Source organism: Pelophylax lessonae, assembly GCF_965119305.1.
Source record: "Pelophylax lessonae genome assembly, chromosome: 9".
NCBI lineage: Eukaryota > Metazoa > Chordata > Amphibia > Anura > Ranidae > Pelophylax > Pelophylax lessonae.
Window position 1 is genome coordinate 264047130 of NC_138776.1, and position 26661 is coordinate 264073790.

Genomic DNA, 26661 nt, shown 5'->3' on the forward strand with positions numbered 1-26661 from the left:
ACCAACAATGGGGCACAATTCCTCCCACTGATATCAACTATGGGGCAGAATTCTTCCCACTTACACCAATCATGGGGCACTATTTCTCCAACTGACATCAACAATGTGTAGCAGGGTTTCCAGGCCATTGGCCTGATGTGGGTCTGCCATTAGTACCGGTACTTTCCCCAGCCCATGTGAGCTGCGACCCTGGGTGTGACAACTGAAGCATCGACAACTCCGGCATCATTGTTTGTGGTTTTTTATTGGTTTTGTAGGGGATGGGAGAAGGGAATGAGTGGGATACCCCTTGAGGCTTAACTATACACAATTGGGACTTTATCCTTAGAAAATGCCCATTGGTGCCTCCTTGACGCCAGCCGGCGCCAGCCAACGCTCACTAACACTGAGAATAACTTGTTGAACACAGAAGTGCTGGATCCTTGACCTTTAGTCCAGAAGATCCAGGACTGAATACTTTTATAGCTCCTGACACTGTTTAGCTGTGAAAGTCACTGAATACTGTCCTCTGCTTTGGCCAGCTTGAGGTAGTATGAAGTAGAACTCTGTACAATTGTGCTGGCAACTGACACACACTCTGTACAATTCAGGGCCCAACTACAGGTACCCCCTTGAACTTGAACTCTTCAGGGGTTCACTGACTATGTACCCCCTCTGTAACTTCAGGGTCCTCAACCTAGGCACCCCCTTTACAGCTAGCTGATGGCTGGATTCCAGAATCTCTTCCGGAGTGGTCCCCTCTGACACTAGGCAGATCCCCGGGGGCAATCCTCAGTACTCACGACCTGTGTAGGCTTTCCTGGGACTGGACCCCTCTCGCTCTCCGCAGATTCTCGGCACACCGGATCCCCTCAGCTCACTCAGCACTCTCTGGATATTCAGGTGACACCCCGAACTATCCGCTTCCTCAGACAGGAGGAGAGAGACAGCCGTACTCTCCCTCCTGGGACTCTGCTCCCGCCAAAGACCCCATGCCACGCACTTCCCCCAAACTTATACCCACTCCCAGAATCCTTTGCAGCCAATTCTGCCTTCTGGGGTAGATACAGCCTGGATGTGCCCCCTGATTGGGCTTCCTCCACTGTCCTATGAGAAGCCTCTCACAGGAGCCAGTGGGGAGACTTCCCTCTCAGTGGGCACATTTGGAAACCATGACACCCTGCCAAAAATAAATCACAGCCCTGCTGTTAGGCAGACAAGGCCAACATGCATTTACCTAGCACCTACCTGTAGGGTGCTACAGATGTGCCACTATTCCTCCCACTGACACCACTGATGGGACAAGAGGGTAAAACCTTTCCAGAGATCAAGTGAATAGAATGGCAGTTGCATGGTCTCTCTGTTTTCAATAGTGTCTGGTCAATGCTCTGGTCATTAAGGGGGGTAGAACCTTCCAGAGGTCAGGTGAATAGAATGCCAGTTGCATGGTCTCTCTGGCTTTAATACTCTCTGGTCAATGCTCTGATGATGAAGATGGTAAAACCTTCCAGAGATCAAGTGAATAGAATGCCAGTTGCATGGTCCCTCTGGCTTCAATACTGTCTGGTCAATGCTCTGGTGTTGAAGAGGGTAAAACCTTCCGGAGGTCAAGTGAATAGAATGCCAGTTGCATGGTCTCTCTGGCTTCAATACTGTCTGGTCAATGCTCTGGTGTTGAAGAGGGTAAAACCTTCCGGAGGTCAAATGAATAGAATGCCAGTTGCATGGTCTCTCTGGCTTCAATACTGTCTGGTCAATGCTCTGGTGTTGAAGAGGGTAAAACCTTCCGGAGGTCAAGTGAATAGAATGCCAGTTGCATGGTCTCTCTGGCTTCAATACTGTCTGGTCAATGCTCTGGTGATGAAGAGGGTAAAACCTTCCGGAGGCCAAGTGGTTAAACATATTACTTTTCTAAAAATAAATCTGCCTTCTGGTTCAATATTAGAGTTTATAGCAGGTTGCAGAAGTCGAAATATGAACACAAGTGTCCTGTTGCCCAACAGATGGATATAAATCGTTATGACAATTATCAAAATCAATCCTAAGCATAGTGACATTCATGACCAGCATAAGAAAACAAGAACAGTCAATGGGGTCAAGGGGTCTAATATGGTAAGGTGGAACATGCATCGGCATCAGTCGTAGTTGACCATAAAAGGACACGAAGTGTCGGGCAAGCGATGAAGGTAGAAAGCCCCAAGCAAGAAAAAATACAAAATAAGCATAGGGCTGGCATGACTAGGTAGCAGGGCTAAAATGGCACACCTAGGGTTAATTTAATCTTGCTGTGATTCATATATCAAAAGGGGTGGGTGGTGCAGAATAAGAGAGGTTTTTGGCTTGGTAAAGCTGGGGTCAAGAGTTCTGTGGTCAGTTGAAGGTCATCGGACAAAGAAGAAACTTCCACCCTCCCACCCCTTGGAATTGATGTGGAGCAACGGCTGTCATAGTGACTTGGCAGTTGGGATCTTTGGAGGCCTTCTAAAACAACAAGGATGTGGCATAGTGGGGAACCATCTATGGTATGGGATCCTCAGGTCTGTCTTTAATATTGATTGGACCCTGGGCAAAAAAATTTTTGGGCCCTCCGAAATCCACTTATCAACTATGCGGCTGCCCCTTTTGCCCTGTGTTAAAGATGGCCCTTGGGGTCCTCTGTAAGATAAAGGAAAAGGAATTGGCAGCACTCCAGGTTGAGTGAAAATCCAGATTTATTGACTGGACATCCAAATATGACAATCGTGACAAGGTAGACGCGTTTCACACACTGACTGTGTGCTTAATCATTACGATAATGGTTACATTGGTAATGATTAAGCACACAGTCAGTGTGTGAAACGCGTCTACCTTGTCACAATTGTCATATTTGGATGTCCAGTCAATAAATCTGGATTTTGACTCAACCTGGAGTGCTGCCAATTCCTTTTCCTTTATCAAGTTTCCACGGAGGCGAGTCGGGGCATGCACCGGTGTGAGTCATCAGGCAATTACACCACCTTGAGCAGTGAGTTCTTGTCTCTTCCTCTGTAAGATGCCAGTTAACGGAGGTTTAACTGGTGTGACAGGACGAGAAAATTTCATGGTGAAAATGGTTGGTTAAAGGACACAGAGTGTGCACATGGTATCTGTGCAGGACAACTTATGCCTCGTTTCCACTGAGCGGAACGGTTCGGATCGGGACAGATCGGCAGGCTGATAATGGTCCGGTCTATTCAGTTGAGCGTTTCCACTGGAAGTCGGACCTCTAGGGTCCATGCGGGGCGTACACCAAATGCCTAGCGTTGCGGCGTGGCGTCACACTAGTGCGACAACAGACGTGACGCTACAACAACAACAACAACAATGGAGGTCATCCAGCAGCTCGTCTTTGCTCTACTTGGCTTTTGGTTCTTAGTAATCAAAATACATGCCACACAGTGTGAGAGAAGGTTACGAGCGGCAAAGCGAAAACACAGCAGAAAAGAGAAGAAAACTTTTGGCTTGGGTCTTGAGTCAGGAGGAGAAGTACACCTTTGTGCGGCAAAGACAAAGACGGCAGCGTTATAGGGTAAGCAACATTATGCCAATTGTCATTTATTTCTACCCGTATTAAAAAGTAAAATAATACAGAATATGAGAAAATCTAATATAAGATGGGAAGGATATACAGTACATATGTACTTAACAACATTCATGTTGCACACGTATGTAAACATGCACATTTGAAGTATTAAATCAAATGCATAACAAATCATTAGTAGTATAATGAGTATTTATGTATAAGGTGTAATACTTCAAATGTGCATGTTTACATACGTGTGCAACATGTATGTTGTTGAATACATAATGTACTGTATATCCTTCCCATCTTATATTAGATCTTTGCAGATTCTGTATTTTTTTATTTATGTATAAGGTGTAATACTTGCAATGTGTACTCATTGCTCACTTTTATACATGATGCTATCTGACCTTGTAAAATATAGTATGTTGTATTAATATGTTTTTATTATTTGTGATATGGTAACATCTGCGTTTTCTTCTTTTAAAGATGCTTCTCCTTTTGTCAAAGCAGCGCCGCCGACCAGTCATTTGGGCTCTCCCCCGTGCCAATGAGTGGTGGGATGTGACCGTCCCAGGATTCACACACACACAGTGGGTGCACAATTTCCGAATGTCGGAGGAAACCTTTTCATACCTTTGTGCAAGGCTACGTCCAGCGATGGAGAAGCAAAGCACAAACTTCCGAGCCAGTTTGCCAGTGAGGAAAAGAGTAGCCATTGCACTGGGGAAGCTGGCTACCAACAGTGAATACAGAAGTATAGGTCATCTTTTTGGTGTCAGTAAATCATCAGTGTGCCGGTGTGTGCAGGACTTCTGTAAGGCTGTCTGCACATTGCTAGCTCCTGAAATTGTTCATTTTCCAGACAGGGAAAAGCTTAAAGACATGGCTGAGTACTTTGAAAACAGGTGGGGTCTTCCACAGTGTGTTGGTGCTATTGATGGGTCACACATACCAATAATAGCACCACAAGAATACCACACTGACTACTTCAACAGAAAGGGCTGGCATTCCATCATCCTCCAGGGAGTGGTGGATGGAAAAGGACTATTCTGGAATGTGAATGTAGGAAAACCTGGGAGTTTGCATGATGCTCGGGTTCTACGATTGTCCACATTTTGGGATTGGGTTGGGCAGGGAGGGCTGTACCCTCTTTCCACTAAGAACATTTGGGGGGTGAATGTTGGCTATTATGTGCTCGGGGACTCTGCCTACCCTTTACAAAATTGGCTCCTGAAACCATTTCCTGACAATGGCCGCCTGACACCAGAACAACAAACCTACAACAAGAAAACATCCAGGGCACGGGTCGTAGTTGAAAATGCTTTTGGAAGACTTAAAGGTAGGTGGCGGTGTCTTATGAAGAGGAATGACAGTGACATTCAACTTGTCAAATCCATGGTGCTTACTTGCTGTGCTCTTCACAATCTTTGTGAAAGTCATGGAGAAGACTTCCACCAGGATTGGAATACGTCTGCAGAAGAGCCAGTAAGGGTAATAGCACAGGATATTGAAGATGAGTGCAATGAAATACGTCAGGCTCTGATGCGTCACCTCAACACCTAATTTTTTACCATGATTGTTTTAAAGTTTTAATAAAGTTTTACATTAATGAATCAGACACACCCAAAGTCTCTTATAAAATCTCTTTTATTCAGCAACAAAAATATTCTTTCTATATTTTCTTACAAGTAAGAATTCAAAAAAATAAAACATTTTTACAAAACAAAACTGAAAAATTACCAAAAAACAAAGGGTACAGGTCCTGTGCTGGCTGACAGGCACTATTGCCTTGGCGGTGGCCTGGGATCACGACTGGCTCCCAGCACTTGAACAAGCTGCCCTAGGACACCAAGGAAGGCCTGGTTGAAGGTAGACAACTGCTCCATCTGCTGCCGGGCAATCTCAGCCTCCTGGCGCATAGCTTCCTGGGCATCCTGACGCAGTGCCTGAAACCACCGCTCAGAAAGGGTCTCCATCCTTTCCTGTTGTCTTTCCTCTACTGCCCTCATATCATCAATAACTGTGCGCAGATCCAGCTGCAACCGTCTCCTTTCACCTGGAATATACAAAATACCAGAATATTGATTTAAGAAAATGCACAATTATAACTTTCACTCTGATCATAATGTCTTACCTGTGTGACGTGGTGCATTTGGCGTACTCTGTGGTAGGCTTGGTGTTGACACAATCGTACTGGTGCTGCTGAAAGATGTCGATGGACCATCGTCTGAAAAGTTAGAGGTATCATTGGAGAGTCCATCCACAGTATCTGAAAATGCACATATCAAGGGTTTTAGACACAAACGAGAAGAAGACACAGTGTACTATCTTATGGCAGTTATCATCAGGTAGTAAACAATGGGATGCACAGTGGGTAAAAAAATGAGATGCCTATACTCTTCTGTCCAGGTATTTAAATAAAAAATAATGGAACTATATCAGTTTAAAGGCTAAGGTACAATGAGAGCATCAGAAATCTCCATTATCTTTTCTACAGTTGTCTTTTTTCTCAAAAATAGGGGCTGATTTATACAGACAGTACATTTCCCTATCCATTCTGAGATTAACTTTACTTGGTTAAAGTGCACTGTGGCTGCTTGAAATCATGCATGATAGCCTTTAATAGTATTTTTATGCATATTCAGCACCCCCATTGATATTATCAAGCCCATACTAATTAAGCAAAACACCAGTCACGCATTTTTCATTAATTATACAAAACAGTGCAGCGCTACTCCCTACCATTTTCTTTCAGTCCACTGCACAAATACAATTACATTTTGGGTGCAGAGTTAATGGTTTTGTGCAGTTATTTTTTTTAAATGGTTAGCATAGGGAAAGCCAATGCCAAGCAGGAAAAAAAATAAAACTTACCAACAGGATCTATCATGGATTCGAGAAGTGCAGATGCAGATGAAGATGCAGAGTCCAGACCTCCTTCCCTGCCTTGGTTTGCTGGCCTATGCCCGTAAATGGCGTCCATGGCATCGTACCACTTCCAAGTACTTCGACTGTTTCCACTACAGCTGTTGGCATCCTTAATTTTTTATATTGGCCTTTAAGCTTCTTAAGCTTTGCCCTACACTGACCCGACGTCCGTTCAAATCCCTCGGCTGCCATCCGCTGGGAAATATCTTTATACACCTTTTCATTCCTCACTGATCCATCAAGCTCACTCTGAATAACACTGTCCGCAATTATAGTAAGGAAAGTGGATAGTTCCTGAGTTGACCAGACCCTGCTGTTATTTGCAGGCATCCTTCTCCTATATCTGGACTGAGCTGCGCTTCCGTTTGACGACAGCAGTGACGTTTTCCTGTCCACCAATCAGTGGAATGTATCGTGTGACACCAGTAGCTCCGCCCTAACCGTACCGTACCATTTCCTATGGCCCTACATCTGAAGGAGGACCACGAATGGTGCGGTTTGGTTCGGTTGTATGGGCCACTTTCATAATGGAAACACCAAAAATAGCGTACCGTACCGAACCGATCCGAACCGTTCCGCTCAGTGGAAACGAGGCATTAGTGTAGCTGTGGAGTGGTTTTGGTATACCTGGATGGGGCTCTGTAGTTGGGAGATTCCATAGTGTCTTGGGTGGGATGGAATCTCCAGCCCCGTGTCCAGCTTTTGTGGATGACCAGCAGGGTGTGTGCTCAGGTGCACATAGGCCTTATAATGGAGCATTAGGAATACCTCAGGGCTCCCAGTTGGAGACTGCTCCACCCAACAGCCAGGTGGTCTGTCTATGGGAGTCAGGAGGACTCCAATCCTCTCCAGGAGTCAGAGGCTGCAGGTGGCAACCACAGTGTGTGCGTATCTGCAAGAGGCTGTAAACGGCCTGAGGACGAAGGCCAAGCAGAACTGTGGACGCTAGAGTAAAGTGGTCTGCACAAAAGCACCTATGGTCGGGGTGACCATCATAAAGAGCTAGGTGGGCTAACATTTTATGTTTCTGTATTTATTGGAGAAGAACCTCTGCGCGGTAAACCTGTGTTATAGACTTTTTATTTGCCTTTTAATAAAAATGGGCTACCAGACTCTTGAAATATAGTTCCTGACTACCATGAATCACTTGAAAACGTATCTACCACTAGAGCTAATGGTCTCCCATGTTACACTGGGCATTGGGTATATGGAGATATCTGCATAGAATGTGGAGAGTTGGGATCGTCCCCTAGTTGGGGTGTTGCGGCTGGGGACCTTGTGTGGTCACGAAGACACAGAAAACGATTTGGGGTTCTTCAGTGCCTCCAAAGATCGGCAACCCGGTTTAGTATTTATCTGTGAGATTGTTATGTTTTTGTTAAACAAATGTGTTTTATGGCTATTTATTAATAAATGGCCGGTATGGCCATTTTGTTTTCCAAAAAGGGTGTCTTTGATTTATTTACTACTTGTGGGTAATAAGTAAGGGGAGTAGTAGTGGTACTGTGGGGTTTGCATCTGTCTTACCGTAGTCAAGGGATAGGAGAGAGGAAAAGAGAAGAGAAAAGGGTGGCAAGGGGAAAGAGCTCCGGGGAGAAGAGAAGGTTAAGATTGGGATCCCAGGGGGTAAAGTGGGCAGTAGCACAGGGTGTTGACAACACGGTGTCAGAAGATGGAGAGTTGCCAACATGGTAGCAAAAGAGTAGAGTCAAAATTCGGGGGAAGAAAATAGTCCACCCAAGGCTTCCAGATTCTAGTGTATTTCCATGAATCAGCCTTCTATAAAAAAGAAAAAAGTCAAACCACTTGACACAATTCTTAGAATAAGTCCGTTAGGAAGGACGTTATGGGTTACCAATGTTATTTTTGGTTAGTTAAAGCCAGGGCTTTTTTTCTCAAAAAAAAAAGTGCAGGAACTCAACCACGACCCTGTGTTTACAAGTGATAGTGATGAGCAGGGAGCAGTGGGCCTGAGCCAAAGGTGTTGAAACTGAGTTCCACCAAGTCCCAGCTGAAAAAAAAGCCTTGGCTAAAGCTATGGATATACTATAAATAATACACTGGTCATCCTGGAAGAAGCATTATAAGACTAACAGGAAATAATGAAAACTGCAGCTATCAGAATCTCCACAAGATGGCAATCTTGGCTATTTTCAGCGGCACGTCACAGGCAGGAAGTGATGTCGGGTATAAATAGGAAGTTCCCGGTAAGAAGGGAGTCGGGAGGAAGTAGAGAGGAGACATTGCTGGACCTGGCAGAAGGTGAGGTAATAAGATATTATTTTATATTTACACCCAGTAACCCTCCTGTAATGTCCGTCCTCTTCCTCAATAGTCAATGTGATGTCTGCTATGGTTTAAAATAAAGATACATCCTAAATATAAAGCCATTTATCCAACTGTCCATCCAGAGCCTCTGGTTTATAGACCGGATACATCCTAAATATAGAACCATTTATCCAACTGTCCATCCAGAGCCTCTGGTTTATAGACCAGATTTATCCTAAATATAGATTCATTTATACATCCAGTATATTAACCATCTACAGAGATTCACGACCCGTTGAGATCACGTGGCCACAGCAATAATGATGGATGAAGACCCAAGTCACATGACTGAGAAGTTACTAAACTTGACCCTGGAGATCATATACCTGCTGACTGGAGAGGTGAGCAGTACCATGGAAGTGTCACATGATAACCAATATTATCTCTAACACTATCACACATAGAGGTGATGGGCATTCCGGGGTTTCACAATAACTTTATCTTAAAACAGAGTTTTCCTCCTGTGAAGTCGGGTGACCAGGTGACCATCACAGTTCCTCCATCTCACTCCCTGACACCTGAGAAATACAGCAACAAGAAGATTCTAGAAGTCACCAAGAACATCACTGAGCTGCTGACGGGAGAGGTGAGCGGTGCTGGGAATTCTGGGACATTATCCAGTAACAGACAAGGGATGTGTCTGGATGGTGACTGTATCATTGTGTGTGTCAGGTTCCTATAAGGTGTCAGGATGTCACTGTCTATTTCTCCATGGAGGAGTGGGAGTATTTAGAAGGACACAAGGATCTCTACAAGGACGTCATGATGGAGAATCAGCCGCCCCTCACATCACCGGGTAAGAGGACAATGGAATATATATGGTAGGCCAGTAAAGCAGAGAAAATTGATTGTCAACATGTTCTACACATGTTCCCAACAAATGAGGAGGAAATACTGTACACCATATGAAAGTCCATCTCCATTCCTCAATATAACGTCATGTTCCCAACAAATGAGGAGGAGATACTGTACACCATATGAAAGGTCCATCTCCGTTCCTCAATATAATGTCATGTTCCCAACAAATGAGGAGGAGATACTGTACACCATATGAAAGGTCCATCCCCATTCCTCAATATAACGTCATGTTCCCAACAAATGAGGAGGAGATACTGTACATCATATGAAAGGTCCATCTCCGTTCCTCAATATAACGTCATGTTCCCAACAAATGAGGAGGAGAACCTCTATACACCATATGAAAGGTCCATCTCCATTCCTCAATATAACGTCATGTTCCCAACAAATGAGGAGGAGATACTGTACTCCATATGAAAGGTCCATCTCCATTCCTCAATATAATGTCATGTTCCTAACCAGGGCTTTTTTTCCAGCGGGAATGCAGGGAAACGCAGTTCCGGCACCTTCAGCATTAAATGTATGTAATAGCAAGGGGTGCTGGGGTGTGCTACATGATCTATTGATGGTGGCTGCTGGGGATCTATTGTCACTGGAGGGGATATATTTTTGCCGGAGGTAGGTGGAGGTCTGTTGTTGCTGCGGGGAATCTATTGTTGCTGAAGGTGGCTCTTCTCTTGCTGGAGGTCAGTTGTTGCTGGGAGGGATCTGGATAGTCTATTGATGCTGGCTGCGGGTGGGATCTGTTTTTGCTGCCGGGGGTCTATTGTTGCTGGGCGGGGGAGTATTTTGTTGCAGGTGGTCCATTGTTGCTGGAATCTAGTGTTCCTGGCTGCAGGGGATCTATTTTACTGCTTTTCTTGTTATCGTTAACAAATGCCATGCAAATTACTTTATACCACAAATGTTACTTGGTTCTATATTCTCTGAAAGGGGCAGTACTGGGAGGTGGGTGGGGTTTGGAACCAAGGAACGATGCTCGAAGGTTGATAGGGGCGGAGACAAGGGGATACCCAGAAAGGAGGAGTTCCTGCACCTATTCTCTGAGAAAAAAAAGCCCTGTTCCTAACAAATGAGGAGGAGATACTGTACACCATATGAGAGGTCCATCTCCATTCCTCAATATAACGTCATGTTCCCAACAAATGAGAAGGAGATACTGTACACCATATGAAAGGTCCATCTCCATTCCTCAATATAACGTCATGTTCCCAACAAATGAGGAGGAGATACTGTACACCATATGAAAGGTCCATCTCCATTCCTCAATATAACGTCATGTTCCCAACAAATGAGGAGGAGATACTGTACACCATATGAAAGGTCCATCTCCATTCCTCAATATAACGTCATGTTCCCAACAAATGAGGAGGAGATACCGTACACCATATGAAAGTTCCATCTCTATTCTTTTTAATAGTATTGTCTATTTACACAATCCATATATTTCCTATAATAATTATAAAAATCTCTTTCCAGCAGGTGGACATGATGTTCGGAAAACCCCAGATGAACATCTTATGTACTCTCCAGACTATAGCACAGTAGATAACGGGATCATACAATGTTCTCCAGAAGTGAAGCCCACGTCTCAAAATATCCACCACATAGTTTACTGTGCCGATGTATCAATAGACCCTCCATATCCTAAGGATACGTCCTACAATTTACATACTGATACCCCAAATTTTGTGGCTGGACCAGAAGATCTAAGTAACGTTGAGTATCCTTTTGATAATTTCCATGCAATTCCCCCGAATATCTTCCCAAGAATTCACCTTGCCGATAGGACACTAGATCCTTACAATCCCGAAGAACCTTCTCTTGATGATTTAGATGCTGTTGTAGTGAAAATCGAAGAGATATTTCCATATTCTATAGACGATAGCAGCTTAACGTCGGCCTCAACCCTTGCTTTACATCAGCAGACTAATGCAGGAGAGCGTCTGTTTTCATGCTCCGAGTGCGGGAAATGTTTCAACACAAAATCGTACCTTAACTGTCACAAAAAGGTTCACAGCGGAGTGCGTCCCCATCCGTGTTTGGAGTGCGGAAAAAGTTTTGCATCGAAATCACATCTTACGAGACATTCAATTAATCACACCGGAGTGCGGCACTTTTGCTGCCCAGAGTGCGGGAAATCTTTCTTGCACAAAAGCGACCTTGCTAGACATCTGAGGCACCACACGGGGGAAAGGCCTTACGTGTGCTCGGAGTGCGGCCTGTATTTCATGCAGAAAGGTCACCTGACCAGACATCTCAAAGTTCACACGGGCGAGAAACCCTTTTTGTGTTCAGAGTGCGGGAAATGTTTTCCTCGGAAAGATACGTACATTAATCATCTGCAAGTCCACATGGACAAAAACATGTATACATGTAAGGAGTGCGGGAAAGGTTTCGCTCTCCGAGGTATGTTTATTCTACACCAGCGAACCCACTCAAGGGAGCAACCAACCAAATCTGAATGTGGGACGCTTCAAAGTGTTGACATGGTTGAGAAGATCTTTTCATGCTCAGAGAGTAAGATGTCGGACCTTGTAGGACCTCAGGGAGTTTACTCCGCCAATGAACCCTCTGAACATGTTCCCCATACCCATGTCAAAGCCCACACTGGAGAGAAGCCGTTTTCATGTTTAGAGTGTGGGAAAAGTTACAGCCACAAAAGACACCTCCTTACGCACCAGAGAATCCACACGGGCGAGCTTCCTTTTAAGTGTTCAGAGTGCGGGAAATGTTTCAACGAGAAAAGATACCTTGTTAATCATCAAAGAAATCACATTGGCCTGCGGCCTTTTTCGTGCTCGCAGTGCGGGAAGAGCTTCACATGGAAGGAAAGTCTTATCAGGCACAAGAAATTTCACAACGGAGTGCGCCCGCATTTATGTTCCGTATGTGGGAAAGGTTTCACTCAGAGAGGAGACCTTCTTAGACACCAGAGGACCCACATGGACAAATTTCTTTCATGTTAGGAGGGAAGGAAATGGTTTCTGTCACAAATTTTTTTTATAATAAACACCAGTAAAATTACCTGAGGGTGAGCATTCTTTTTAATGTTCAGGAAAAGGAGAGACAAATAACACTAGAGGGGTGTAAATGAGGAGGAGATACTGTACACCACATGAAAGGTCCATCTCCATTCCTCAATATAACGTTATGTTCCCAACAAATGAGGAGGAGATACTGTACACCATATGAAAGGTCCATCTCCATTCCTCAATATAACGTCATGTTCCCAACAAATGAGGAGGAGATACTGTACACCATATGAAAGGTCCATCTCCATTCCTCAATATAATGTCATGTTCCTAACAAATGAGGAGGAGATACTGTACACCATATGAAAGGTCCATCTCAGTTCCTCAATACGACGTCATGTTCCCAACAAATGAGGAGGAGATCCTGTACACCATATGAAAGGTCCATCTCCATTCCTCAATATAACTTCATGTTCCCAACAAATGAGGAGGAGATACTGTACACCATATGAAAGGTCCATCTCCATTCCTCAATATAACGTCATGTTCCCTACAAATTAGTTGATACTGTACACCAGGGATCTACAAACTACAGCCCTCCAGCTTTTGTGGAACTATATGTCCCATGAGGCATTGTAAAACTCTGACATTTACAGACATGACTAGGCATGAGAGATCGACCGATTATCGGCAAAGCCGATATATAGAGGGCCGATATGCACTTTCCCCGATATAACGGAATCGGCCTTTTGATTTACCAATATTGCCGATATTTTGGGAAAGTGCATGTACCGGGGTGATGCCTGCAGCTAGAGGCATCACCCTGGTACCGGTGTCCATAGCCGACGGTCGGCTGTCTTATAATGACAACCGATGCGGCTGAGAAGCCGCTCGGCTGTCATTCCAAGGAGCGGGAGGGGATGTCCCCCCCTCCTGCCGCCTTCCGCGTCTCGCCCAGGTCTCCTGTCCCACCGGTAGACCCGGGCATCCCACCTTCACCGCCACCGTCTGACTGGGTCTCCATTTCTTTGAATTCGGTGCCGCTGAGTACCCGGAAGTGATGTCAGGACATGATCCCTTCACCACAGTACCTGTAGACATTAAAAAAAAAAAAATTTAAGGTACGAAAATACCGATATCCAATGACCAAAAAATCGGTATCGGCAGTAAAAAAAACGATATCGGTCGATCACTACTAGGCATGATGGGAATTGTAGTTCCTGAACAACTGGAGGGCCATAGTTTGGAGACCCCTGTCCTAAGGTGTACCGCAGCACACCCACAAAATATGGCATAACAACACAAGGACTGCCGATCATCCAGCTAATAGTTATCATCCAGCTAATAATACTAGTATCAAACTTCCTTTATGGGTGAATACTGCGCTGACATCATCCACAAGCCCTCCGGCACGTTTCGTCACCAGGACATGTGACTTCCTCAGGGGGAAAGTTTTAATTTAATGATAAAGCACTTAATGTTTTTATGGTGACACTATATTGTAAAGAGGAAGTGGCAGTTATCGGCATTCCTCTCCTCACGCTGACAGCACAGGAGGAGAGGAGAGCCGATAAGCGGATTTCCTCACAGTGATCAGTGATGCCCACCAGTGCCCTTCATCGATGCCAATCAGTGCCCATTAGTGATGCCTGTCAGGGCCGTCTATCATTGCCTATCAGTGCTGCATATCAGTGCTGCATATTAGTGCCTCATCAGTGCCCACCAGTGCCACCTCATAAGTGCTGCCTTATCAGTGCCCATCAGTGTCACCTCATCAATGCTGCCTCATTAGTGCCCATCAGTGCTGCATATCAGTGCCCATCAGTGCTGCATATTAGTGCCTCTTCAGTGCCCATCAGTGCCACCTCATCAGTGCTGCCACATCAGTGCTGCCTTATCAGTGCCACCTCATCAATGCTGCCTCATTAGTGCCCATCAGTGCTGCATATCAGTGCCCACCAGTGCTGCATATTAGTGCCTCTTCAGTGCCTGTCAGTGCCACCTCATCAGTGCTGCCTCATTAGCGCTGCCTCATCAGTGCCCATCAGTGCTGCCTTATCAGTGCCCATCAGTGCCACCTCCTCAATGCTGCCTCATTAGTGCCCATCAGTGCCGCCCTATCAGTGCTGCATTCTAGTGCCACCTCATTATGCACGTCAGTGCTGCCTCATCAGTGCAGCCTATCAGTGCCCATCAGTGTAGCCTCATCAGCACAGATCAATATGTTATAACAGAAATTTGAAAAAAAATTTGGTCTTTATTCATTTGTTTGGCAAAAAAAAAAAAAAAAAATCCCAGAGGTGAATAAATACAACCAAAAGAAAGCTTTATCTGTTTCAAAAAAATACTAAAAATGTTGTTTGGGTACAGTGTTGCATGACCGCGCAATTGTCATTCAAAGTGCAGCAGCCTGAAAATCGACCTGGGCAGAAAGAGGGTGAAAGTGCCCGGTATTGAGGGGCCATACCTTCGGATCGGAGTGGTGGAGTATCAGTGGCCTGCAGGAAAAGAGGATTAAAGGGCACAGAAACATTTTATGACTTTTCAGTTGATGAGGGTCATATATTTCAGGTGAGAGCACAACCGGTGGTATTGGTCACAGACGGTGGAGGAGTGAAGTGGATGTATTATAGGAGCACATATTTATGGATGTGGGACAATATATTTTGTGTGGATTTTTTAAATTTAATAATTACGCGTATTATTTAATTTGATGATAGCGCTACACCTCTTTATTTGCCCGTAAACTAAAGAAGGAGCTGATGCTGGAAGAGGTAAGTATTTTACCTTTCAAATGAAAGGTCAGAAGGCCAATTTAGATGCATTTCGTACATTTTCTTCCTTTTCTTGGCCCCCTTTTTCTCAGAATTGCATTCAAATATATCTATATTGTTCTATTCTGAAACATTTAAAGATGTTTGCAATCCAACAGCACAGATTCCAGCAGTGGGATGAGGGCGACCAGCTCAACGCGTTTCACAAACTACCAAAGAAAGGTCATATTCAGAGATAATAATTAGGCATACGGAGCATTAGCCATAATTACATGCAAAGCATATTGAGGCCAAGGGGTAACCAACAAAAATGAGCTAATACCCAGCATGGGGAGGGAACCATCTGGGATATCTCCAGAGGAACCCACAACTATTCAAATGTGGCATCAGATTATGGTTATTCTAGAAAACGTAGGTACACAGTTCCGTAATTTGTTCAAATATTAGTCTTTAGGTTATAGTCAGATCATAAATAAACTGTTACATCATCATGGGCATATTCTCTGGATATACTTCTTAAATACTTTTTATATGGTTATATATGATTGGGACATGGTGCTTGGATAACCCAATCAGTCAAGTATACCTGATAAAGTCAAGTGTTCTGGTAAACAATCATTGGTATTTAAGCCCAACTACAGAAGTTAGCCAAAATCTACCCTTGTAGTGGAGGGTTCATGCAGTCTAGGGGTGAACGGTCCCTCCAGCGGAGTGACCAGTCTTGTAATGCCTTCTCTTTAAGGCACTGTGTTTTCCATGAGGATGATAGAAACTGTTCTTTTTGAGGATTATAGGAACTGTGATCTCCATGAGGACTATAGGGATTGTGTTCTTTATGAGAATGAAAGTAACTGTTTTTTTCGAGGATGATTTGAACTGTTTTCTCTCCATGAGGATGATAAGAGCTGTGTTCTCCATGAGGATGATGGGGACTGTTCTCCAAGGGGTTGACAGAGACTTTGTTCTACATGAGGACAATAGGAACTGTGTTCTCCATGGGGATGATAGAGACTTTGTTCTCCATGAAGAATATAGAGTCTGTGTTCTCCGTGAGAATGATAGAGACTTTGTTCTACATGAAGATGATAGAGACTGTGTTCTCCATGAGGGTAATAAAGACTTTGTTCTCCAGGAAGATATTAGACTGTGTTCTCCATGGAGAATAAAGAGTCTGTGTTCTCCATAAGGAGGATGATCGAGACTGTGTTCTCCATGAGTATGATAAAGACTGTGTTCTCGATGAGGATGATAAAGACTGTGTACTCCAGGAAAATGTTAGAGACTGTGTTCTCTATGAGGATGATATAGACTGTGTTCTCAATGAGGATGACAGAAACGTTGTCCTCCGAGGATGATAAAGACGTTGTTCTCAATCTCCAAGAAGATGTTAGAGACTGTGTTCTCTATGAGGATGATAGTGACTGTATTCTCAATGAGGATGACAGGGAAAGTGTTCTCCATGAGGATGACAGAAACTTTGTCCTCCAAGGATGATAAAGACGTTGTTCTCCATGAAGATGTTAGAGACTGTTTTCTCCATGAGGATGATAAATACTTTGTTCTACTTGAAGATGATAGAGACTGTGTTCTCCATGAGGATGATAAAGACTTTGTTTTTTCTTGAAGATGATAGAGACCGTGTTCTCCATGAGGGCGATAGTGACTGTATTCTCAATGAGGATGACAGGGAAAGTGTTCTCCAAGGATGATAAAGACTTTGTTCTCCATGAAGATGTTAGAGACTATTCTCTATGAGGATGATAGTGACTGTATTGTCAATGAGGATGACAGAAACTTTGTCCTCCGAGGATGATAAAGACGTTGTTCACAATCTCCAAGAAGATGTTAGAGACTGTGTTCTCCATGAAGATGATAGAGACTGTGTTCTCCATGAGGGTGATAAAGACTTTGTTCTCCCTGAGGGTGATAGGGACTGTGCTTTCCATGAAGAATAAAGAGTCTGTGTTCTCCATGAGGACGATAGGAACTGTGTCCTCCATAAGGATGATGGGGACTGTGTTCTCCATTAAGATAAAAGAGACTGTGTTTTCAATGAGGATGATAAAGACTTTGTTCTCCTTGAAGATGATAGAGACTGTGTTCTCCATGAACACTAAGCACACATCTTAGTGTGTGAAACGCGTCTACCTTGCCACTTTTTTGCCACATTGGGATGTCCAATAAACCTGGATTTTGACCACATCTGAGTGCAGCCATTTCTTTTCATTATTGACTGTCCACGGAGGAGAGCCGGGGCGAGCACCGCTGTTGGTCATCAAGCTTCCCATTACCTTGAGCAGTGTATCTCTTTCCTTTGTTCTCCATGAGCATGATAGAGACTGTGTTCGCCATGAGGGCGATAGTGACTGTATTCTCAATGAGGATGACAGGGAAAGTGTTCTCCAAGGATGATAAAGACTTTGTTCTCCATGAAGATATTAGAGACTATTCTCTATGAGGATGATATAGACTGTGTTCTCCATGAGGATGACAGAAACGTTGTCCTCCGAGGATGATAAAGACGTTGTTCTCAATCTCCAAGAAGATGTTAGAGACTGTGTTCTCCATGAGAATGATAGTGACTGTATTCTCAATGAGGATGACAGGGAAAGTGTTTTCCAAGGATGACAGAAACTTTGTCCTCCGAGGATGATAAAGACTTTGTTCTCCATGAAGATGTTAGAGACTGTGTTCTCCATGAGGATGCTAGTGACAGTATTCTCAATGAGCATGACAGAAACTTTGTCCTCCGAGGATGATAAAGAATGTGTTCTCCATGAGCATGATAAAGACGTTGTTCTCAATCTCCAAGAAGATGTTAGAGACTGTGTTCTCCATGAGGATGACAGGGAAAGTGTTCTCCAAGGATGACAGAAACGTTGTCTTCCGAGGATGATAGACTGTGTTGTCCATGAAAATGTTAGAGACTGTGTTATCCATGAGAATGATAGAGACTGTATTCTCCATGACGATGAGAGAGCCTGTGTTCTCCATGAGGATTATAGACTTTGTTCTCCTTGAAGATGATAGAGACTGTGTTCGCCATGAGGGCGATAGTGACTGTATTCGCAATGAGGATGACAGGGAAAGCAGAACCATATGCCTGCGCTAATGAAATAATTAACAGGCATAGGACTTCGCTCCTATCACACCTATATGTGTGTATGTGTATAAATACATATAAGTGTGTGTGTATATATACCTCTATACAGAAGTTCAGATGTTATGCCTGCCTCCAAAGACACCCAAAAAATGCCCAAAAAAACGCCTGCAACAACACACCTGGGCGTTTTTGTAGCAGGTGTTTTTTTGGGCATTTTTTGGGTGTCTTTGGAGGCAGGCATAACATCTGAACTTCTGTATAGGGGTATATATACACACACACTTATAGGTATTTATACACATACACACATATAGGTGTGATTGGAGCGAAGTCCTATGCCTGTTAATTATTTCATTAGCGCAGGCATAGGGATCTGCTACTTTCACACCTATATATGTGTATGTGTATAGTATATACATACATGTGTGTTTTGTATATATACCCCTACACAGAAGTTCTGATGTCATCCCTGCCTCCAAACACGTCCACAAAAAAGCCCAACAAACGCCTGCAACAAAAAGCCGGGTGTGACAGGAGCGAAGCCACTATCCTGCTCTATTGCAATTCTAATAGAAACAATCTTTTTTCTATGGCTTTCTATGGCGGTCACCCTGACAAGAGTTTGGTCACACTGCCATAGCAGTCAGAGTCAGTTAACCCTACACTACACTACGGTCCCCTGACACATAACACTTTCCCTACAGAAACTAAATCTTACTATAGTGGAAAATAGTACCCTAACTACACTAGATATCCCTTTCCTCACACTAATAATTGCTAAATTACACTTTGAAGCAGGAGTAACAGAACTGCTTCCACTCTCTTCCACAACCCTGTATTTAAGTGCTAGAGATTTGGCGGGGCTATCTTATATACTGGGGGGCGTATTCACTACTGATTGGCCTCTGGACCCCCTAGTCACTCCAATCACATTCCTAGCATCCTCCTGCCCCCTCAATTGGCTTTTACTGATGGTTCTGGTTCAATCACTGGCTTTTAAAGCCCAGTTCCTGTCCCATTGCATTTTGATCGGTTCTGGTTGCCGAATTCTGAACTTTTTCAGCAAAAACAATTAAAGTGCCCCCGTCTTCACATACGTACGTCACGGCCACATATGTAAATGAAGTTCAATACACACATGTGAGATATCACCGCAAACGTTAGATCAAGAGCAACAATTCTAGCCCAAGAACTCCTCTGTAACTCTAAACTGGTAACCTGTAAAAAAATAAATTTAAAGCGTTGCCTATGGAAATTTCTAAGTATCGAAGTTTGGCGCCATTCCACAAGTGTGTACAATTTTAAAGCGTAACATGTTAGGTATCTATTTACTCGGCATAACATCATCTTTCACATTATACACATTATACAAAAAAATTGGACTAACTTTAGATTTTTTTTTTTTAACTCTTTTGCCCAAAAAAAGTGTTTAAAAAATAGCTGCGCAAATACCATGTGACATAAAAAATTGCAATGACCGCCATTTTATTCCCTAGGGTCTCTGCTAAAAAAAAATATATATATATATATATATTGTTTGGGGGTTCTGAGTAATTTTCTAGCAAAAAAATGATGATTTCTACAGAATCGGCCCGGTATGGAAGTGATTAGTACAGTCAACAGAACGGAAAAGAGAGTACGGAAACACGAAAGAGTACGCTGCAGAAATGAAATCCACCACAAGGTGGCCATTGTGAATACTTCATTTGGAACACACAGGAAGTGATGTCAGGTACAGACAGGAAGTGATGTCAGGTATAAATAGGAAGTTCAAGGGTGAAAGGTGAGTTGAGAGGAAGTCGAGAGGAGACATTGTTGGAACTGGCAGCAGAAGAGGTAATAAAATCTCTGTTTACACTCATTTATAGCATGGTAAATGAATATCCAAAGACATTTTATTGGGTTCCTTCCTATTGTTTTGGTCAAATCACAAAAAATCGGGTCCAATCCGGAGCTCATTTGCCGAAGATCCACCTTTTTTTGAAAAAAAAATATATATCATCAAGATTCATTTACCTTAATTTTTAATAAATTCTGTTTATAGTTTCAAAGGATACATTTTACCGTTTGATGGTGTCCCCGTATAGAGCCTACTAGGAAAAGTAACGCTGGAGGAACTCTGTGCAGACATTATTCATCCTAGTGCAGTCCAAATAATTCTCAATTTATTTTTCCGTCTACAGAGAGAAGAGTCCTGCAGAGATCACATGACCACCTAAAGGATGATGGAGGGGGACATGACTGAGAAGATACTAAACCTCACCTTGGAGATCATCTACCTGCTGACCGGAGAGGTGAGAAGAATTCTGGGAGGTCACATGACATCTTTCTTATCTCTATTAATAATACACAGACCTGACCGGAGAGGTAAGGAGGATTCTGGGAGATCACATGACATCACTCGTATCTCTATTAATAAAACACAGACCTGACCGGAGAGGTGAGGAGGACTCTGGGAGGTCACATGACATCACTCTTATCTCTATCAATAAAACACAGACCTGACCGGAGAGGTGAGGAGGAATCACGAAATACAATCTGACTTTTTTTGGTCTTTACAGAGTTTTCCTCCAGTGAAGTTTGGTGACAAGGTGACCATCACAGTTCCTTCACGTCAATCCCTGACACCTGAGGAAAAATACAACATGAAGATTCTAGAAGTCATCCAGAAGATGATGGAGCTGCTGACAGGAGAGGTGAGCGGTGCTGGGAATTCTGGGACATTATCCAGTAACAGACAAGGGATGTGTCTGGATGGTGACTGTATCATTGTGTGTGTCAGGTTCCTATAAGGTGTCAGGATGTCACTGTCTATTTCTCCATGGAGGAGTGGGAGTATTTAGAAGGACACAAGGATCTCTACAAGGACGTCAAGATAGAGAACGAGGAGACCCCTATATCACCAGGTAAGAGAAAACTGTACTGTGAGTGGAAGGCAGGTTAATATGTTTTAGTCATTTTTATACTTGGATAAAACATTGGAAAATCAGTTATTTGTATCTTCAACACAGAGAACATTCTTCAGGCATGAGAAGTCCATGTTGCTGTTCATAAGAACAAATAATGTACTGACTTTACGACCACATTTTCCCAAAAATGAGGAGATACTGTACATCATATGAAAGGTCCATCTCCATTCCTCAATATAATGTCATGTTCCCAACAAATGAGGAGGAGATACTGTACACCATATGAAAGGTTCATCTCCATTCCTCAATATAATGTCATGTTCCCAACAAATGAGGAGGAGATACTGTACACCATATGAAAGGTTCATCTCCATTCCTCAATATAACGTCATGTTCCTAACAAATGAGGAGGAGATACTGTACACCATATGAAAGGTCCATCTCTGTTCCTCAACATAACGTCATGTTCCCAACAAATGAGGAGGAGATACTGTACACCATATGAAAGGTCCTTCTCCATTCCTCAATATAACGTCATGTTCCTAACAAATGAGGAGGAGATACTGTACACCATATGAAAGGTCCATCTCTATTCCTCAATATAACGTCATGTTCCTAACAAATGAGGAGGAGATACTGTACACCATATGAAAGGTCCATCTCCGTTCCTCAATGTAACGTCATGTTCCTAACAAATGAGGAGGAGATACTGTACACCATATGAAAGGTCCATCTCTGTTCCTCAACATAACGTCATGTTCCCAACAAATGAGGAGGAGATACTGTACACCATATGAAAGGTCCTTCTCCATTCCTCAATATAACGTCATGTTCCTAACAAATGAGGAGGAGATACTGTACACCATATGAAAGGTCCATCTCCGTTCCTCAATGTAACGTCATGTTCCTAACAAATGAGGAGGAGATACTGTACACCATATGAAAGGTCCATCTCTGTTCCTCAACATAACGTCATGTTCCCAACAAATGAGGAGGAGATACTGTACACCATATGAAAGGTCCTTCTCCATTCCTCAATATAACGTCATGTTCCTAACAAATGAGGAGGAGATACTGTACACCATATGAAAGGTCCATCTCTATTCCTCAATATAACGTCATGTTCCTAACAAATGAGGAGGAGATACTGTACACCATATGAAAGGTCCATCTCCGTTCCTCAATGTAACGTCATGTTCCTAACAAATGAGGAGGAGATACTGTACACCATATGAAAGGTCCATCTCTGTTCCTCAACATAACGTCATGTTCCCAACAAATGAGGAGGAGATACTGTACACCATATGAAAGGTCCTTCTCCATTCCTCAATATAACGTCATGTTCCCAACAAATGAGGAGGAGATACTGTACACCATATGAAAGGTCCTTCTCCATTCCTCAATATAACGTCATGTTCCTAACAAATGAGGAGGAGATACTGTACACCATATGAAAGGTCCATCTCTATTCCTCAATATAATGTCATGTTCCCAACAAACGAGGAGGAGATACTGTATACCATATAAAGGCCCATCTCCATTCTTCCCAATACAAATGTCATCAATGTATCTCCAGTGTGAAAGGTCTATCTCCATTACTCAATATAACGTCATGTTCCCAAAAAATGAGGAGGAGATACTGTACACCATATGAAAGGTCCATCTCCATTCTTCAATAGAACGTCATGTTCCCAACAAATGAGAAGGAGATACTGTACACCATATGAAAGGTCCATCTCTATTCCTCAATATAACGTCATGTTCCCAACAAATGAGGAGGAGATACTGTACTCCATATGAAAGGTCCATCTCCATTCCTCAATATAATGACATGTTCCTAACCAATAAAGAGGAGATACTGTACACCATATGAAAGGTCCATCTCCATTCTTCCCAATACAAATGTCGTCAATGTATCTCCAGTGTAATGTAATTAATTTGGTTATTTTTTTTAACCTGACTTATTTCTGTTTTTACATTTCCATCTTTTCCCAGCAGATGGACATGATGTCTGGAATTCCTCTGAGGAACATCTTATGTCCTCCACAGATGATAACTCGGTTGATTACAGGATTATACAATATTCTCCAGACGTAAAGCCCGATATTGATCAGATAGATCACAGACTTTACTGTGTGGATAGATCAGCAGATCCCTTTACTCTCGAGGAACTTTCTGTTGATACCCCAAATATTTATGGAGACGTTCCCAGTGCGTCTACTTCAGCAGATCCATGTAAGCCTGAGGAACTTTCTGAGTTACATATCGATATCCCAAATGTTTATTCAGGAGTTCACTGTATGGATACATCGGGAGGTTCCTCAAATCCCGAGGACCTTTCTGATAGGTTACATATTGTTACCCTGAGTATGTCTCCAGGAGAAGATAGGACACCAGATCCGAAACCTGAGGAAACTTCTCACAGTCATTCAGATTCTCTTATATTCAAATCTGAGGAGATATATCCATTTTCTATGGATGAGAATATTTTAACATCAACCCTTGCTGAACATCAGAGAACAGACGAGGGAGATCTTCCATTCTCATGCTCCGAGTGCGGCAAGTGTTTCGAAACAAATTTGCATCTGGCCCGTCATCTAAAGATTCACAGCAGAGCGCGGCCCTTTGTGTGTTTGGAGTGCGGGAAAAGTTTTACATCAAAATCGCATCTTACCAGGCACCTAAGTCACCACACGGGAGTGCGCCCCTATTCCTGTTCGGAGTGCGGGAAATCCTTCATAGACAAATGCGTTCTTGTTAAACATCTGAGATATCACACGGGCGAAAGGCCGTTTGTGTGCAAGGAGTGCGGTCAGTCCTTTGTAGAGAAAGCCCACCTGAATAGGCACTCCACACTTCACACGGGCGAGACCCCTTTTTCCTGTTTAGAGTGCGGGAAATGTTTCCATCGGAAGGACACTCTTATTAAACACCAGCGCACCCACATGAGCAAGAGGGTGTACACATGTAAGAAGTGTGGGAAAAGTTTTGCACACAGAGGCATGCTTATCATGCACCGGCAAACCCACACAGGGGAGCGGCCATTTTCCTGCACAGAGTGCGGCAAACGTTTCAAACAGAAAGTGTCTCTACAGCGGCACTGGAAGCTTCACGTAGAAGAGAGTTCAACGTCGTGTTTGGAATGTGGGGAAACCTTCAAAACAAAATCGGAACTTCAAGTACATCAAAGCGTTCACACGGGCGAGAGGACCTTATCGTGTGCAGAGTGCGAGAAACTGTTCATAAGGAAGTCGGACCTTGCTAGACATCAGAGAGTTCACTCCGGCGAGAAGCCCTTTTCGTGTTCTGAATGCGGCAAATGCTTCACACAGAAGGGAAGCCTTGATGTGCATATCAAAGTCCACACTGGCGAGAAGCCGTTCTCCTGTTCGGAGTGCGGGAAATGTTTCATTCAAAAAACGCACCTCCTTACGCACCAGAGAGTTCACACGGGTGAGCTTCCTTTTGCATGTTCAGAGTGCGGGAAGTGTTTCAGTCAGAAACGATATCTTGTTAGTCATCAGAGGAGTCACATTGGAGAACGCGCTTTTTCATGTTCACAGTGCGGAAAATGTTTTACGCGTAAAGAGAGCCTTATCAGGCACAAGAAACTTCACAATGGATTGCGACCGTATTCCTGTTCAGAGTGCGGGAAATGTTTCGCTCAGAAAGGAGACCTTCTTGCACATCAGAGAAGTCACATGGGCGAACGTCCTTTCTCGTGTCTATTGTGTGGGAAATGTTACAGTCAGAAAAGGCACCTTCTTAGACACCAAATAAGTCACACCGGTGAGCGTCCGTATTCATGTTTGCAGTGTGGGAAATGTTTTACACGGAAGGAAGGTCTAATTAGGCATGAGAGACTTCATACTGGTGTGCGTCCATATTCATGCTCAGAGTGCGGGAAATGTTTTAATCAAAAAGTACACCTTCTAACACACCAGAAAACCCACACAGGTCAGCGTCCCTATTCATGTTCAGAGTGCGGGAAATCCTTCAGACTGGAAAAATGCCTCAAAAAACATCAGAGGAGTCACACAAGCAAGTTTTCTTGCTCAGAGTGCGGGAAATCATTCAATCAGGAAAGACATCTTATTAAGCACCAAAGAAGCCACACAGGCGAGCGTCCGTTTTCATGTTCAGAGTGCGGGAAATGTTTTAGTCAGGAAAGATACCTTATTAAACACCAGAAAAGCCACACAGGCGAGCATCCCTTTGCCTGTTCGGAGTGCGGAAAAAGTTTTACCCGGAAAGATAGCTTAATTAGGCACGAGAAAATCCACAGCGGAGTTCGTCCGCATTCCTGTTCTGAGTGCGGGAAGTGTTTCGGTCAAAAACAAGACCTTCTTTCGCACCAGAGAATCCACATGGGAGAGCGCCCCTTTGCATGTCCTCTGTGCGGGAAATGTTACAGTCAGAAGAGACACCTTCAGAGGCACCAAAGTAGTCACACGGGCATACTTAGCTTTTCGTGCTCGCAGTGCGGGAAATGCTTTACAAGGAAAGAGGGTCTCGTAAGGCATGGTAGACTTCACACAGGAGTGAGACCCTACTCCTGCTCAGAGTGCGGGAAATGTTTCTTTCAGAAAGTGCACCTTCTAAGACACCAGAGAACTCACACGAACAAACCTCTTTTTTCATGCTTGGAGTGTGGGAAATCGTTCAAAGCGAAATCTGACTTTGTTCTACACCAGGTTGAGCACGGTGTTTGAGGAGGTTTGATCTACCTTGCGCCATGACGTCCCTTCAAGCGTCAAAGCCAATATGGGGGTCAGACCTCGCTAATGTTTGGTTCTGGAGACTTTTGTTGCCGATTGGACAGCAGTTGGCCCTTCCATTGGTGGTTCCATTTTCTTTGGCTTCTGTGGAATTGGTGAACGTTGGGAACTGGGGTTGGGCCTTAAAGTTGAACTCCCGGATCCTTTCAATTTTGCAAGCAACAATAGACCCTTCCCTCAACAGTAGAACCCTTCCAGTGACAATGTATGTCAACAGAGGACTCACCTGGCCAGTCGTAGCCACTAGACCGGCCTTTCTCAACTAGGGTTCCTTCAAAGGTTTGTAGAGGTTCCTTGAGCAACAAGCAATTTTTGTCTCTAAGGTATATAGCCACTGGCAACAAAATGATCTTTTTAGCTCTTTGTAAGATGGACATTCCCATTACTGACCACCAATGCCAGGAGAATTCTTTCCATTGACCACCAATTTTTTCCCATTGACCACCAATGTAAGGGATATTCTTCCCACTGACCACCAATGTAAG

At 43.6% G+C, this 26661-nt stretch overlaps 2 protein-coding genes across 2 annotated transcripts in view; both read left to right on the plus strand.

Moving 5' to 3' along the window:
• Nucleotides 1-26661, plus strand: part of LOC309564434 (uncharacterized protein) — a 173925-nt gene that overhangs the window by 24655 nt on the left and 122609 nt on the right. Inside the window, 9 exon segments of the mRNA XM_082269064.1 lie at nucleotides 9231-9365; nucleotides 9452-9575; nucleotides 11117-12601; nucleotides 15161-15183; nucleotides 15333-15386; nucleotides 16574-16723; nucleotides 16768-16905; nucleotides 17013-17120; nucleotides 18063-18203. Of these exon segments, the coding sequence (XP_082125190.1) occupies nucleotides 9231-9365; nucleotides 9452-9575; nucleotides 11117-12601; nucleotides 15161-15183; nucleotides 15333-15386; nucleotides 16574-16723; nucleotides 16768-16905; nucleotides 17013-17120; nucleotides 18063-18203 (2358 nt within the window).
• Nucleotides 20273-26144, plus strand: LOC309562959 (uncharacterized protein). The gene is made up of 5 exons (XM_082267286.1): nucleotides 20273-20325; nucleotides 20673-20783; nucleotides 21051-21185; nucleotides 21272-21395; nucleotides 23394-26144. The coding sequence occupies exons 2-5, from the start codon at nucleotides 20712-20714 to the stop codon at nucleotides 26108-26110; spliced, it is 3048 nt and encodes a 1015-aa protein (XP_082123412.1). The 5' UTR covers nucleotides 20273-20325; nucleotides 20673-20711; the 3' UTR covers nucleotides 26111-26144.

Bases quoted from the DNA above. Each gene is read 5' to 3' on its own strand.
- LOC309562959 (XM_082267286.1), top strand. From the start codon at position 20,712: ATGATGGAGGGGGACATGACTGAGAAGATACTAAACCTCACCTTGGAG. The intron at 20,784-21,050 runs GTGAGAAGAATT...TGGTCTTTACAG, and splicing joins TCTACCTGCTGACCGGAGAG to AGTTTTCCTCCAGTGAAGTT. The intron at 21,186-21,271 runs GTGAGCGGTGCT...TGTGTGTGTCAG, and splicing joins TGGAGCTGCTGACAGGAGAG to GTTCCTATAAGGTGTCAGGA.